Source organism: Syngnathus floridae, chromosome 13, assembly GCF_059516105.1.
Source record: "Syngnathus floridae isolate MCC-2025c chromosome 13, RoL_Sflo_1.0, whole genome shotgun sequence".
Classification (NCBI taxonomy): Eukaryota; Metazoa; Chordata; class Actinopteri; order Syngnathiformes; family Syngnathidae; genus Syngnathus; species Syngnathus floridae.
The window spans coordinates 5,187,839-5,202,371 of NC_142425.1; the positions used below are offsets into that span (position 1 = coordinate 5,187,839).

A 14,533-nucleotide genomic window follows, 5' to 3' on the forward strand; every position below is an offset into this window, starting at 1 on the left:
CTAAAATATCATAAGTGTCCTTTTTTATATATATGTTTTTGTAATGTACATGTGTGTAAATACGGTATTGTAAATAGTTGTTAAAAAGGTTGACTGTGACGCGTACGTGTTAGTGATGTAGCAATTCACATCCTGTTACTTACATCCTTTATTCCTGAATGGAGGGATAGCTTTATTCTGTCACTCGCATAAAAACCCTGTTCTGAAAATTTGCCAATGCCATGCGGTCTACTTTTGCTTGGCCAGCTCCAATGCGAAACTAAGTTAAGCCAAAAAAAAAAAAACACTGCCTCTCATTGGTAATTTAGCCAGTGGTTGCTGAGTTTAATTGATGATTAGATTGAAATCTAATCTTTGATGAGGAGTTTTGCAGACAAAAACCTGACACAAAGTAACAAATTTTAGGTTTTGTTTTTTTTAAAACATAATTTTGTTTTGTCTGATGATAGTTTTGATACAGTGAGCAAATTTGGAAATATAAAACCAGACGTGACTTTTAAGTAAAAGCTAAGTACCACCTCAGAGTTTTATGAATGTTTGCACCAAATGTTTTTTTTTTCATATACTTGTCATATGTAAACATGTATAAAGAGGGAAGAGAGTCTAGTACATATATATTTGTGTATAAAAATATATTTTGGAATATATTTAACCAGAGGAATTTTACAATGCTATTTTGAAGTACTGTGAATTGCCCATCGTCACATTTTATGAGGGAGTTTTGTTACTTTTTACATCGTCATTCAGTGTAACCGTGATGCAAATTGTATAAACCTTTTTAATCTGTTTTGCTTTTCTATATTTTCATGTTCAGACTGTTATAAAAATAAAAATAAATGTACCAAGATAATCTACTTCAATGTCTTAGTAATTAATACGAGTATGTGTGTGTGTGCGTGTGCAATGAATGAATAAAGGCTTTGTTTTAAAAAGCAGGACAGAAAATATAAAAATAGCTAAACAAAAAAAAAGTCACCAAAAAACAATCAGAAGCAATCCTTGTTAGGAGGAAGTGGAAGAAAATGCATGTTTTTTCCACTTTGAGTTTGCAGTAGAAAATCAAAAGGGGACTTTTTATGTTGTTGTGATGTGATTGTGAAAATATGTTGCGTACATGATTGCGGTGTTTTGGACGGACCGGGTGGGGGATCTGCAGATCTTGAGGTTGTGGATTCTTAGGGAGTTGGTGAGTTTGCGGTTGAGAACAATGAGCTGTTAAAATGACGTCTTTGGAGCTCGGACTGTTGCTAGCCCATAATAGGTTGCAGGCCATGTGGAGCTGGATGGGTTTCAAAATGGGGGGCTGTTGAGGGGGGGCACCCCCTAACTTGCACGCTCCGTCTTGTCAATGCTGGGCTTGGTAATAACACATTTTGACAATCTGGAATTCTGCTGACCCATTTCAGGTTGTTTATGGTCATAAAATGTCCATATTGCAGTATTATCACTTTGACCAACTGTACACTTTTGAAGCATCCTAACACTTTCTCTGATGATACAGTATCATATTGGTTAATTCAAGCTAAATAAATTAGAAATCATTTCAAAATTGATAATGAATTATTATCTTTCTGTTTCAGTCGTCAAACTTTTCACACTCTTAGCTTCTGCAGGAACAAAAAATTAATGACAATATCCGGCGAGATACTCCTGTTCCTAATTATTTGTCCATTTTACATTGCAAAATGCACAAAAGTCAGGTTGGTGTTGTTTTAAGGAAATATTATAAATTATGACATGGAGGGCTTCCAAAAACATGTCAACAAATCCCACCAAATGGCTAATTGTTGCATGTTCAATTTTTCCACTGATGCACAGTCAAAAATACATGAAGAAAATCACGACATTGCAGCCAGCGCGAGGCTCGGGAGTGGGCCAAGACTTCATTAGGGTTTGTTTTTCCACACCAGCCGCAGAGTGCACCAAACCAAATACGAGAGGCCAAGCTCGCTCCTCCTAAACGCATCCAGATGTCGGCTCGCCATCCGAGAGAACGCTCTCCGATTGGTCGCCTGGAAGCAGCAGCTGATCAGGCAACGTCGTCATCCACAAAAACACATGTGAGATTTATAGCCTAAGGACACACTGAAAGGTGAGCACTCCAGAAAAACACAACTGGAATGGCAGCTAACACTTGGGCTTGCTGCAGAGTACAAAAAACACAACAGGAATAATGCTAAATTACATTATATCTATATGCTAAAAAAAATTCATGCTAAAAACAAATAGAATAGCCAAACTGTGCTCAAGAAAAAAAAAAGCATAGAGCAACATGGTTTTGTTCTTCAGATGGTTTTTGCTGATATCACCAGCAAAACAGTGACATTTTGTACATGTTCAAACTTTGATTATATATACTTTGAATAAACAGGTATAAACGCATATGTCGCACTAGCTTAGGTATTAGCATGGCTTCTCAGTTCTTCAGAAGGCCAGACAAAAGCTTGTTGCTAGCTAGCTGGTGTGGTGAAGTATAGTACTGAATTGTTTTGTAGTAGGGCAGCTTGGTGGTACACTGGATAGCATGACCGCCTCACAGTTAGGAGGGTGCGGGTTCGATTCCACTTCCGGCCCTCGCTGTGTGGGGTTTGCATGTTCTCCCCGGGCCCGTGTGGGTTTTCTCCGGGCTCTCCGGTTTCCTCCCACATCCCAAAAACATGCTTGGTAGGCCGATTGGGCACTCCAAATTGTCCCAAGGTGTGAGTGCGAGTGCGAATGGTTGTTCGTTTCTGTGTGCCCTGCAATTGGCTGGCAACCAGTTCGGGGTATACCCCGTCTACTCCCTGATGACTGCTGGGATAGGCTCCAGCACGCCCGTGACCCCCGTGGGGACAAGCGGGGATAATGGATGGATGGATGTTTTGCAGTATGAGGCGCAAATGCAAAATTTTCCTCGCAAACTGCGATGTTAAACCCTTATTTTGAGCTATACATATATAGCACCACCTACTGGCCTGGCATGCATACTACAATTTTTTTCAGAGGTTTTTTTGTGCAACTCTCTTTTTCACTATAAAAGGAACTTTGCCATTTTTACAAGATGCTTGTCATAAACTATAAACATATGCTAGCGGTTGAGTCTGCTTTCTGCTCTGGATGTTATCTACACGAAGTAAAGCTACTGGAAAACTCTGCTTTGCTCATCACGCCGACAAGGACGCCGTTTGCTCACATCTGGCAGCAGAATGAACTCCAAAAAACGAGCCCAATGAGCACAAATGGTCCTAATGGTTTCCCGTTGTCAAGGACAACAACAACGCCGGGATGGTTTTTCCACATTCTGCTTGTGTGCCGACAAGGGGAAAACATCAGAGTTTCATTTTTTTGTTTGTTTTTAAGTCAAGTTGTCCCACTCTTCACCTCATCCTCACCCCTTCTCCCTGAGGGGCACCGCTGAGCCTCTCAACACCGTCGCCAAGGCGACCACAACCCACTTTCATGCTTTTCTTTCCATTGAAAAAACAGACACGCTTCCCCTTTTTTGCAATACCTGAACTGCCCTCCAATGGTTTCTTCTGCACCTTTCACTCATGTTTGGAGTAGACGCATGAGCAAATTTGTCTTTGAAAAACCCTTGGAAATCGACAAAAGGACCCCAAAGTTTTGTGGCATTCTCCATCCACAATTGCAAAAAATCTAAATCTTTTCAATTTAATTGTATGTTTGTACACGAGAAACAAATTTGGTAGCAATGCGACAAAATCTCTGGGATAAGTACATTTTTATGGACTCTTAGAAATGGCCAAAATGAACCAAAAGTGGCTGCTCTAAAACCAAATGGCTAATAATAACTCAGATTTCCACAATTTAGCATTGTCAATCAGTATACAAAATTCTAATTTGGTAGACAAAAAACAACATCTATAAGAACATGTACTTGTAGGACCTCTGGAAAAAACAAAAATTGGACAAAAATAGCTAATTTTGCTGCCATTCTTTCTTCAGAGGGACTGACCAAAAATGTGCGGCTTCACATCTCACCATTGTGTAAATTTAATCATAGCATTAAATTTTTAAGCAATCAAACTCATTAACGTGACGTTGACCAAATGTGACAATTTTTACCATTTTAAAGAACGTTAGCCAAACAATTAGCTGCTTTAATAATAATTGGCAGACAGAACACAGAACAGAACGTGTGGTGACCTTGCTAGCCGCCACGACCACGATATTTTCCAGACCAGTTGACACAAGACAGACGTGTTTGACTCCATTTTGTTTGGGTCTGCTGGCTAATGTATGATCCAGATGTATCCCCCCACCCCACCTCCCAAGCCGCAAATCCACCTCCACACCCTCCTCGCTTCCCTCGTCACCGGACTCTTCAGATGGAAGCCTCGTAGAAGTGTCTCGTTCAATAACCGCATGCGGCCCTCATTACTCAACTCCATTTTACATATGTGCCTTTGTATGATGACTACTAGTATTCTGATGCTAACTTTTAGCGACTGGAATCATCCATCCGTCCATCCATCTTCTGTACTGCTTATCCCCACGGGGGTCGCGGCCGTGCTGGAGCCTATCCCAGGAGGGGCATAGGGCAGTAGGGACACCCTGAACCGGTTGCCAGCCAATCGCAGAGCACACAGAGACGAATAACCATCCTCACTCACTCACTCACTCACTCACTCACTCACTCACTCACTCACTCACTCACTCACTCACTCACTCACTCACTCACTCACTCACTCACTCACTCACTCACTCACACCTATGGGCAATTTGGAGTATTCACTCAGCCTACCAAGCATATTTTTGGCATGTTGGAGGAAACCGGAGTGCCCGAACAAAACCCACATGGGCACGGGGAGAACATGCAACCTCCACACAGGGAGGTGGAATCGAACCGCACCCTCTGGAACCACCTCACTTAAATATTCTTATGCTGTGGAACTATCAATGACCTTTATTAACTATATTTTTGGTGTAATTGTTTATTTATCATGCAGTCTGTGGGTCATTCCAGAATTTGATGACATTTTGCGTCCCATTGAGATTTACCTAGCACTTGTGGAAATAATAGTTTTCCTATGACATAATTTAATTGTATCTGGAGTAAAATTGGTTCCTTCATTTTATATTAAAACTATATATTTAATAAAACTATCGCAGAAACACTGCCTGAAATGGCTTATTTCTTTTGTCTCTGGTCAAAATCTGCGCAACCACAATGCCACCATCTTGTGGACATACTGAGTTATTGTGACCAAATTAGACAGTCCACTCGATTAGATGCAAGTATTTGACATTTCCGGGTCCCAGCAAAAACAAAGGCACTTCAATTTATAATCATCAATGATATTTACCCAACTAAAAACATGATGAAGACGAAATTTAAAATGGATGTAGGGAACTGTGTTTTTTGTAAAAGTGAAATTGAAGATATAGACCACCTTTTCTTTTGGTGTGAGTCTGAGCAAAGGTTTTGGCTTGACCTTCAACATTGGGTTTATTCAAAAACTTTACTGTGTGTTACTCTTAGTATCTCTGACGTTAGATATGGCTTTTTTCATAACAGTAAATTTGACTTTTTATTAACTATTATGCTGGCTAAAGAATACATACACAAATGCCGTTTCTTTAAAATAAAATAAAACAAAACAAAATAGTCTTCATTGGAAGAATGATCTTAAATCCTACAACATAAAACTTAAAACTTATTAACACCAAGAATGCTGTAAAACTGACTTCATTTATTGAAAGGCTTTTTTGTAAGATGTTTGCTCTGGCTGTATATTCTTTGGATATAATGAGTTGCCTGTAATGTGTATTTTTTTTTTCAGTATCATGTTGCGTTATTTTGTTTTTATCTGTCTGTAGTTGTTGATATGTGCAATGGTTGAATAAATGTTAAAATATTTTTTTTAAAAAACTGCCGGTTTGCTAGTTTAAAGTATTTTTTTAACTAGAGACGCATGGTGTGACGTCACAAAGAGGCGACAATTACATGCCAATCGCGGTCATGCTAACGGTATGACCTAGCCATTAAGAATGTTGGGACTTGATTAGTTTTTAGTAAGCATGTTCTACTCATGTTTGAGTAACTATGTATTAAAATAAGGCCCCGAGAAAGGGCTAACTAGTTTTGGCCACGTTAGCTAGTTGAGTTGATACTTGATGATGTTACGTCTCGTAATTAATCCTTATACAAACACAACAGCAAAACGTCCGCAGAAACTAGTTGAACATCATTGTGAGTTTCAGTCATTTGTTGGCACTGTAAACGTCAGTAGCAATTTAAACGTGATGTAATATGAATAAATCGGATTCGGGTGAAATGTAGGACAGCCATGTTGGTTGGGGTCAAGTTTTGTTTACGTCAAGAATGGCGCGGTTCAAAAGTGTAGAGACCTGCTTAAAAAAAGGAATCAGCAGGTCAGTATTTTATTTTATTTTTTCATCAAACGGTATTTTGGCTGCGATAGTAACATGGGCTCATTTTCGTGTGTTTCTTGGACGGACGTGAACAGGTGTGTAGTTCAATGTCTGGTGGAATGCAAACCTCATGCACGTGTTTTTCTTTTCTTTACAAGTTGGTGTACCTTTATTGAACTATTTATTGGTTTATGTAAGATCATAAATGTGCGAGTTTTTCCATTGTGGCATGCGTGTCGCCCAGGCCTGGCTCGTTGCTCGCTCGAGTTTGCAGTAATTTGACAGCTTGTAGACGTGGCCCGTGACACCTCCTGTATGATTCGGTCAAACACCGTCGGAACTCCGCCTTCGAGCCTTCAGCCTTCTACCCGCTTTTGTACTTTCACGTGCCGAGAGTGACAGCCTCTCCAGATGTCTGGCTCTCCAATGTACCACTCTATTCTTAAACTGTTTCCAAGAAATGCATTTCAACGTTTCATCCTATCGCTATGTTAAAAGTAGTGCGTGACACAGTGGCTTCGAATTGTTTTTAGTTTTGCTTTATAACATTAAATTCGGATGCAGAAGAGTAAAGTAGCAGACGCGTGGTGTACAATTTGGACCAATTAGTCGTATAGCCAGAAGTGGCAGCCTATAAATCTTCACCGTTTCCTTGGTTCAGCGGCCAACCGAGAGGAGTCCCGTGACGTGTAAAGTCAACGCGGGCTCGGTAAGCTTGACTCCGATTTTGAGAACTTTTCATTTACACTTGTTTACCTCGGTGAAAGTCTACATTACAAAACAAAAATCGGAGTGCGCCCTCAACGAAGCCGTCCACCTCTAATTGCCAGCTTTCATTTGCATCAACCAGAGGTGAGTGATGGTCACCCGCGTCCACAGGTGTTAGATCAGTGGTTCTTAACCTTTTTGGAGGTACCGAACCCCATCAGTTTCTTGTGCGCATTCACCGAACCCCTCTTTACTCGGTGGTACCGAACACCATCAGTTTCATATGCGCACTCACCGAACCCCTCTTTGGGGGGGGATGACACACCAGCAAATCAGTGTGACTTCTGCTGTTGCCTTTGCGAGATCTGCTCAGATATGCGTTATCAATTTACACGACATTCAGGTGTGTTCGGTCATCCGCGGGGGTGGCAATGACATACCAGCTCTGCCGAACCCCTGAAGCTGACTCACCGAACCCCTAGGGTTCAATCGAACTGTTTTAGATAAATACACAAAAAGTAACGTATATTGTGCACATTAAACGGTGAAATAAATCTAGTAGCAAGTCAACCTGGCAGCGTTAGTTTTTTTTCTTCGCAGACGTGTTGTGGAAATTGTCACAAACGGAAGGTTAAGGTATCTAAGGCGACAATAAAGTCATAGCGCGGTTTTAAGGCCAAGGGCTCAAGTTTGAAGTCAACATTTCACGTAGATTTTCTGATTGTATGGCTAAATAAAGACTCATTGGATGGAGTGATATCGGAACTAAAGCTAAATGTCAAAGGGGCGAGTGGAGGCGGCTTTCCCTCAACGATTTTGGCCTACGAGCTAGCAGCTAATCAATCGGTCACGTTTTATTAATAACTTGTATTAAATGTATGTGTAAAATCGAGTCATTCTATTCTAAATCATTCAGTCCATTAAAACTTAAAGGGTTCAAAATATTCAACATGTCAAACTAAAATCTCGTAGTAATAACAAATAGTGTCATGTTTTTAAATGGTTTATGGTCCTTTTTAATTTAATATCCATGAAGTCACTTCAAAAGCCTTTAGATTACAAAATAATACTCTTAATTATATCATCTGCTTTGTGTGTAAGATGATAATAAATTGGTCCAGTTCATCAACATAAAAACCTTTCACATAAGGCAGCGACATGAGAAGGAATGATGCCAAGGGGGCTAATTTTCCTCAAGCATCTGCCTTCTTCTACCATCCAGCAATCGCGTGGTTGTTAAAGACTGAACTTTTCATTCCAGTTGTGCATGTGATGTGAACGCCTCATCGCAGCGGAGGTGCATGCAAGACCTTTTAATGACCTTTGGCCGGCACCATGTCTGGTGTGGAAGTCTGTCCCTGCAACCCGCCTCCGCCTGAGGTGGTCAACCCAAAGCGACCGGGACGCACCACCAACCAGCTGCAGTACCTGGAGAAGACGGTGGTCAAAGCTTTGTGGCGACACCAGTTCTCGTGGCCCTTCCGCCAGCCTGTAGATGCCATAGAGCTGCATCTCCCTGTGAGTTGGACCTCATTGCGACTTTTTTCCTCCAAGTTCCTGTCCGTCAAGTTGTGCTGACATGCTCTCCCCTCTTGCTGTTTCATCTCCAGGATTATTACACAATTATCAAGAATCCAATGGATATGGGCACCATAAAGAAGCGACTTCAGAACAAGTATTACTGGAAAGCGATGGAGTGCATCCAAGATTTTAACACTATGTTCACTAACTGCTATATGTACAACAAGGTGAGAAAGCGTTACGACCACACACCTAAAAGGGTAAAAAAAAAAAAAAATGTAACTGACCTACCCCATAAAACTGGAATCATTCATTTTTATTTCTTAACCACAAACTGGTTGTCAAAATACAGTAATCCTTGATTTATTGCAGTGGTTACATTGCTGCCCAATCCCAAGAAAGTCCTCAAAGTATTAACCAAGCAATATTTATACATATTTTCAAGTTTAAAAAAAAAACCCTAATCAACTCATTTGAGTCTATCTGTGGTAAATTCAGTTGATGGGACATCATTTGGAAAGGCGCACACCTTAATAAGGTCACACTGTCGACAACTGCTTTTCAGTGCGCAAACAGAGCATGACGTAAAAGGATTTTATTTTTAACTAAATTTGCAGAAATATCTTTTTTTTTTTAACCTTGTCATCATTTGGGTGTTTGCAGATTTTTGAGGATTAAAATGAGGTTGTGAATATTTTACCGGATTGACTATGTTTGGTCTTGATTGTTAGTGTCCATGTATTCCCGTCCTCAGCCCGAAGATGACATTGTTTTCATGGCCCAGACGCTGGAAAAGCTTTTTCTGCTTGAAGTCGCTAAAATGCCAACAGACGAATGTGAAGTCCTGCAAGACGCCACAAAAGAAGCAAGCAAAGGAAAGAAAAGCAATGCTGGTAAATTATGAGGGACAATTTACTCTGGGTCTCTTTCACGTGGGGGACACAGACTCAAGACTTTGACATAGAACCCAGCAAGGTTTGCTGCGTGCTTTTACGCAGCAACACGGCATGCCACCATAAAATAATTTGATGCGAGGCAACGTCTGCAGAGGAAAAGTCGCAGAATGCAACAAAATGAAAATCCTGTGATAACGTATTGGCGCTGCTTATTGTCCAGCAGGTTCGTTGAAGCCGAGATCTGTTGTGTCAAAAGTGGTCCTCCAGCAGACGGCGATGGTCATCCCGCCAGATGCACCTCTCCTGGAGTCACCTGACGCAGTTCCAGCGCAGATGGATGAAAGTGTAAGTAGAGAAGTGGCACATTTAAATTCCACACCAATAGGGCTGCCACAACCAATTGATCAATTTGGAATAGTCTTAATCTCCTAGTTTTAATTCAAATAATTTTCATGTTTATTTTTTCCTCTTTCCACCGTTCAGATCAACACAGTTAACAAGAGAAAACTCGACCCTGTCCCTTCAGCGGTAACAAGCAGTGTCAGTGAGCCGCCGGTGTCCTGCGCGCCGCCGGTGTCCTGCATGCCGTCTGTGAGGACGGGCAGCGGGCGGCCCATCAAGGTGCGAAAGAAAGACCTCACTGCCCTGGAAAACATGCAGCCAAAACTGTCCGAGCCCCTGCGGCACTGCGACGTCATCTTGAAGGAGATGTTCTCTAAGAGGCACTACGCCTACGCGTGGCCCTTCTACACACCCGTGGACACCGTGGGCCTGGCACTGCATGACTACCACGACATTATCAAACAGCCCATGGACCTGGGCACCATCAAGGCAAGTTTTAGGCTTTCAGGTGAGCCTTTCAAAGACTACAAGGATTGGGTTTCAAACAATCTTAGAGTTTATTTATGGTCAAGGTCTAAATGCACGATTTCAATTTTGTCTAAATCCAGAAAAAGATGGAGCAGCGAGAGTACACGGCTGCGAAGGAGTTTGCTGCTGACATCAGGCTGATGTTCTCCAACTGCTTCAAGTACAACCCTCCTGCACATGAGGTCGTCTACATGGCCAGGAAGCTGCAGGTAGACGTGCGTATAGCATGACCACAACACAAAAAAATGTCAAGACAAGCCTACTGGAACACCAGAATGGTTAATGTCACTAATTTATTTTCTTCTCAATTATTCCATCAGTTAATCAGATACAATTTTATTTCGCATGAAAGTGTATACCAAAAATTGCATATTTTCAAATGTAAAGAAACTTTGTGTTTACTCGTTACTTAAAGGTGTCCTCTTGTCACAAACCAGGAGGTTTTTGAGGCACGTTACGCTAAGGTTCCACAGGAGCTGGCGGAATGCTGCTTGGCGGCGCCTCGGCGCCTCGATAAGCCCAAAGGCGAGTGCGTTGGAAGCCGCTCCCTCTCGGCCTGTTCCTCCTCATCCTCTGAGAGTGAGAGCTCCTCCAACACGGAGAGTTCATCACAGGAGGTCGCCGCGCAACTGGCCAACTTGGAGGAGAAGGTCTGTCGGATATCCATGATCTACCCGCCATCATTTAAAATTCCTTCCACAGTGATTAGGGCGCAGAGAATGCGCAAATGAGATAATTCCTCATTCTTCATTCTGGCGTGTAGTTGAAGGCGGTGAGTGCCCAGCTTAGGAGACTCACCGAGGACCCCTTGATGATTCCCAAGAAAAGGGACAAGTTGAGAAAAGAGAAAAGGGCCAAAGAAAAGGACATCACTCGACATAAATCTTCCAAGTATGAATGTACCGTGGAGAAAAACATCAAGAATTCTGCTTTGTATGTATGCTTTGATATTTTTCTTAAGGGGTGCATGTGTGTGTTTTGGTGCTTATTTGAGCATTTTGTGGCATCACAACAACAGGAGCGTGACTTTCCAAGACAAGACGACACCGCTGACTTACCGGGAGAAGCAGCAACTCAGGTGGAATTTGGCTGCTTTGCCCAAGGCCAAGCTGGCACACATCATCAAGGCCTGCGATGCCCCGTCGCCTCGCTTGACCTCCAGGGAGATGCCGACGGTGAACTCGGAGAAGATGAAGATGTCCGCGCAGAGGTGCCTGCAGAGGTTCGTGGTGGCGTGCCGGTGGAAGAAATCTGGCCAGAAGGATTGCTCTGTCAAGAAGCTAATGGAGAGAAGCGCTGAAGCAACGCATTCAGGCAAGTTGAAGGAGGCCAGGAGACGCAAGATGCTCATGAAGCCGCTGCCCCACGTGAAAAAGAAGAATGCAGCCGGTGAGAGATGTTTCCACCTTTGCCTGTTACACTTAACATGAGGATGAATTTAATTAGCAGCCAACTATTCTGGTCATCTACGAATAAAATTTTGACATGACTTTCAACTTTTGCTCGTTCGAGCAAGCTCACACCTCCTGTGTCCGCAACCATTCTTCTTTTGCTTTCAGTCAAACAAGCTGCTTCTCCTGACTTTATCTGCCCGTCAGCGCTCAGCAGTACCAACTCGTCACCTACTTCCTGCTGTAGCGGCGACAGCGGCAGTAGCTCCCCGTCTTCTGACAACGCTCGCTCATCTTCTGGTAAGCTACTCTGATGTTGCATTACACCAAACGCAATCAGAGAATACAAGTCCAGCTGGGGATACAATTGAAATGGTGAAATGGATAACTTCTGTGTATTCATTCCAAACTTTATATTGCTTGTCTGCCAGCGGGCAAACTCCAGAAGAGCGCTAAAGGCCGATGTCAAAAGTTGACTGTGAAGGTAAACCTCTGCCAGTGGCTGTTCAGGCTTTGAAGCTGCCAGGGTGCCAACGACTGCTTGTCACGCTGCAGGCTGCCAGTAGCAAGCTGACCTACAGGGGGCGCTCTGGTAACACACACTCCTCTGCTCCGGCTGCTGCTTCCAAGCTAACAAAGGCCAAACACCATTGGGGGAGTGACGCCGGCAAGAAGTTGCCCCCTCCAGGTGACGTTTACATCTAGTAATTTTAAATGCAGTAGGGTTGTCTTGAACTAATGCATTTGCAGTAAACCTTTATGTACCTTTTTGTAAGTATTTGTGTGTATTTAACAGACCTGTACCAAATGCCGTCTCCTGAAACTATACTGGTCTGGGCCACCACTGGATTTGAGGTAACCCTGCCAAATATGTTGAACAACGAAAATCCAAACAAATCTATGTTTTTGGAAGTTTTAAAACCAAAAAAATGGGATACAAATCTTTTTAACAGCCATATTGCTTATCTTGGCTTCTTTTTAGGCCCCCATCCTGTCACCGTTGGGGAAGAGTCCACTGCCTGCCAGAGATCACATTACAACTGGCAAGTCATCTTCCAAAACAAATTCTTCTCTTTGGGGATTTAAGAATTGTTTTAATTTTTCGCTACTGAACCCAAAGAGCATATGGAAGAAACCAAAGAATTTCTCTCTACTAACAAGTAGCACAAAATGAAAAAATTGAATAGCTTTACTATTGAAATAAAACAAAACTTGTTTTCATCCAGGTTTCAAATGCCCTGAAAATGTTCCTGACAGTCAAGTGGCACATGTGACGTCATCTTCCAATTCTCCCATTAAATCAACCCTACAGGAAAAGAATACTAAAAGCGTAAGTTCCTGCGGGACGTAACATGGGTGGACTTTAAATTGTAGTTCAAATTTAATGTTTTTGTTTGTTTGATTTTAATCTTAGGACATAGTTCTGAAAAACGCTGAGTCATGGGCCCGACTGATGAAGCAGTCGTCCTCCATCCCGACCACCATCAAGTCATCCAAAGAGAGCTTCCAGCAGTTCCGGAAGGCTGCCATGGAGAAAGAAGAGCGCGAGAAGGCGCTGAAGAAACAGTTGGAGGTTCCAGAAAAGCGGTGACAAAAAATTCTTAATAATAACCGCACCTTTTAAAAAGATTGCCTTTTGCTAATTTCACACATTGATTCTCAACGCCAGTCTGAACAAAAATCCACCACCGGGCAAAGAAGAGCTTCCATCTCTCGGGAGCTGCGTCCTTCTGGCAGAGACGACACCACACGTCCCCGGCAGCGGCGAGCAGCCCACATCACCCGTGGAGACCTGGCTCGGGACCGCCTGGTCCCCCCCAAGTCGAGCGCGGGAGCTGGCCAGGAAGAAGGAGCAGGAACGTCGCAGACGTGAAGCGGTGAGAAAGGCTGGAAACCCTTTTTTTAATTTTTTTTTATTTATTGTCTTTAGTACATTCTTCAACTACATGTTTTTAACTTTCATCTACTTTTGTGGTTTCCCTGATAGATGTCATGCATTGATATGACCATGCAGCAGGACATCATGACCACTTTTGAACTCAACCTGGACTAAAAAGCAAAACTCCTGATGAGATTTACTTGAAATCAAAGAAGTGCCTTGAGTCTCCTCTGGTGAATACGGCCAAGCCTTGCCCTTGAGAACTTCCGCACTCCTACACTTTTGGCACTTCTGCGTCTGGGGAAAGTCCCTGAACGTGCGCTGTTTGTTGTCCGCATAGTGCCTTTTTGCAGGTTTATGTTATTGAAAAAAAAAAAAAAATGCACATATGGAAGTATGTCTGTGCCATCTTAAGTTTAAATTTGATTTTCAGGTTTTTTTTCCTTCCCCGTCAAAAAATTCTGGCCTGGTGGTAAAGATAAAAAATGTATTGGTAGAAAAAAAAAAGATTCAAATTCCAAAGTCAGATGGTGCAGCTGTACATCCATACATTGGCTTCTATGCACATGTGCCATTTTGTTTACAAAGAACACGATTTTGCGTGCATCCTTTCCATTCACTGCTTTTTCTTGTTGTATGACACGCACCGCACTTTGTTGGCCATGCTGTCGTTCGTCTCTTTTGTATGTTGTGCCTTGAATACGTTTGAACGAAGAGAGGCTTGATTGAGTTGTTATGGGTTTTTGTTTATTCCCGAAAATAATAAAAATATTTTCACTAAGCAATCGGCATGGCCTTGGCATGGTTTGCGCATATGCGGGAAATCGCCGAAGGTCCCAAATCTGGGTGACTTTCTTTTATGAGCCGGCCCAACTGTCTAAGACAGTAATTAC

At 42.4% G+C, this 14,533-nt stretch overlaps 1 protein-coding gene across 6 annotated transcripts; it reads left to right on the plus strand.

The window, feature by feature from the left end:
- The first annotated feature begins 5,929 nt into the window (after window positions 1-5,929).
- Window positions 5,930-14,425, plus strand: brdt (bromodomain testis associated). Of its 6 annotated transcripts, none has more exons than XM_088394518.1 (19): window positions 5,930-5,971; window positions 8,345-8,601; window positions 8,694-8,831; window positions 9,359-9,497; window positions 9,721-9,845; window positions 9,984-10,331; window positions 10,451-10,579; window positions 10,808-11,020; window positions 11,134-11,303; window positions 11,389-11,759; window positions 11,930-12,061; window positions 12,193-12,245; window positions 12,317-12,449; window positions 12,558-12,616; window positions 12,744-12,804; window positions 12,988-13,091; window positions 13,176-13,348; window positions 13,431-13,638; window positions 13,749-14,425. In XM_088394518.1, the coding sequence occupies exons 2-19, from the start codon at window positions 8,419-8,421 to the stop codon at window positions 13,812-13,814; spliced, it is 2,805 nt and encodes a 934-aa protein (XP_088250644.1). In that variant the 5' UTR covers window positions 5,930-5,971; window positions 8,345-8,418; the 3' UTR covers window positions 13,815-14,425. The 6 variants fall into 6 exon arrangements, with proteins under 6 accessions (XP_088250644.1, XP_088250641.1, XP_088250643.1 ...); XM_088394515.1 differs by lacking the exon at window positions 5,930-5,971 and adding an exon at window positions 5,978-6,375; XM_088394517.1 differs by lacking the exon at window positions 5,930-5,971 and adding an exon at window positions 5,978-6,193.
- The last annotated feature ends 108 nt before the right edge of the window (window positions 14,426-14,533 follow it).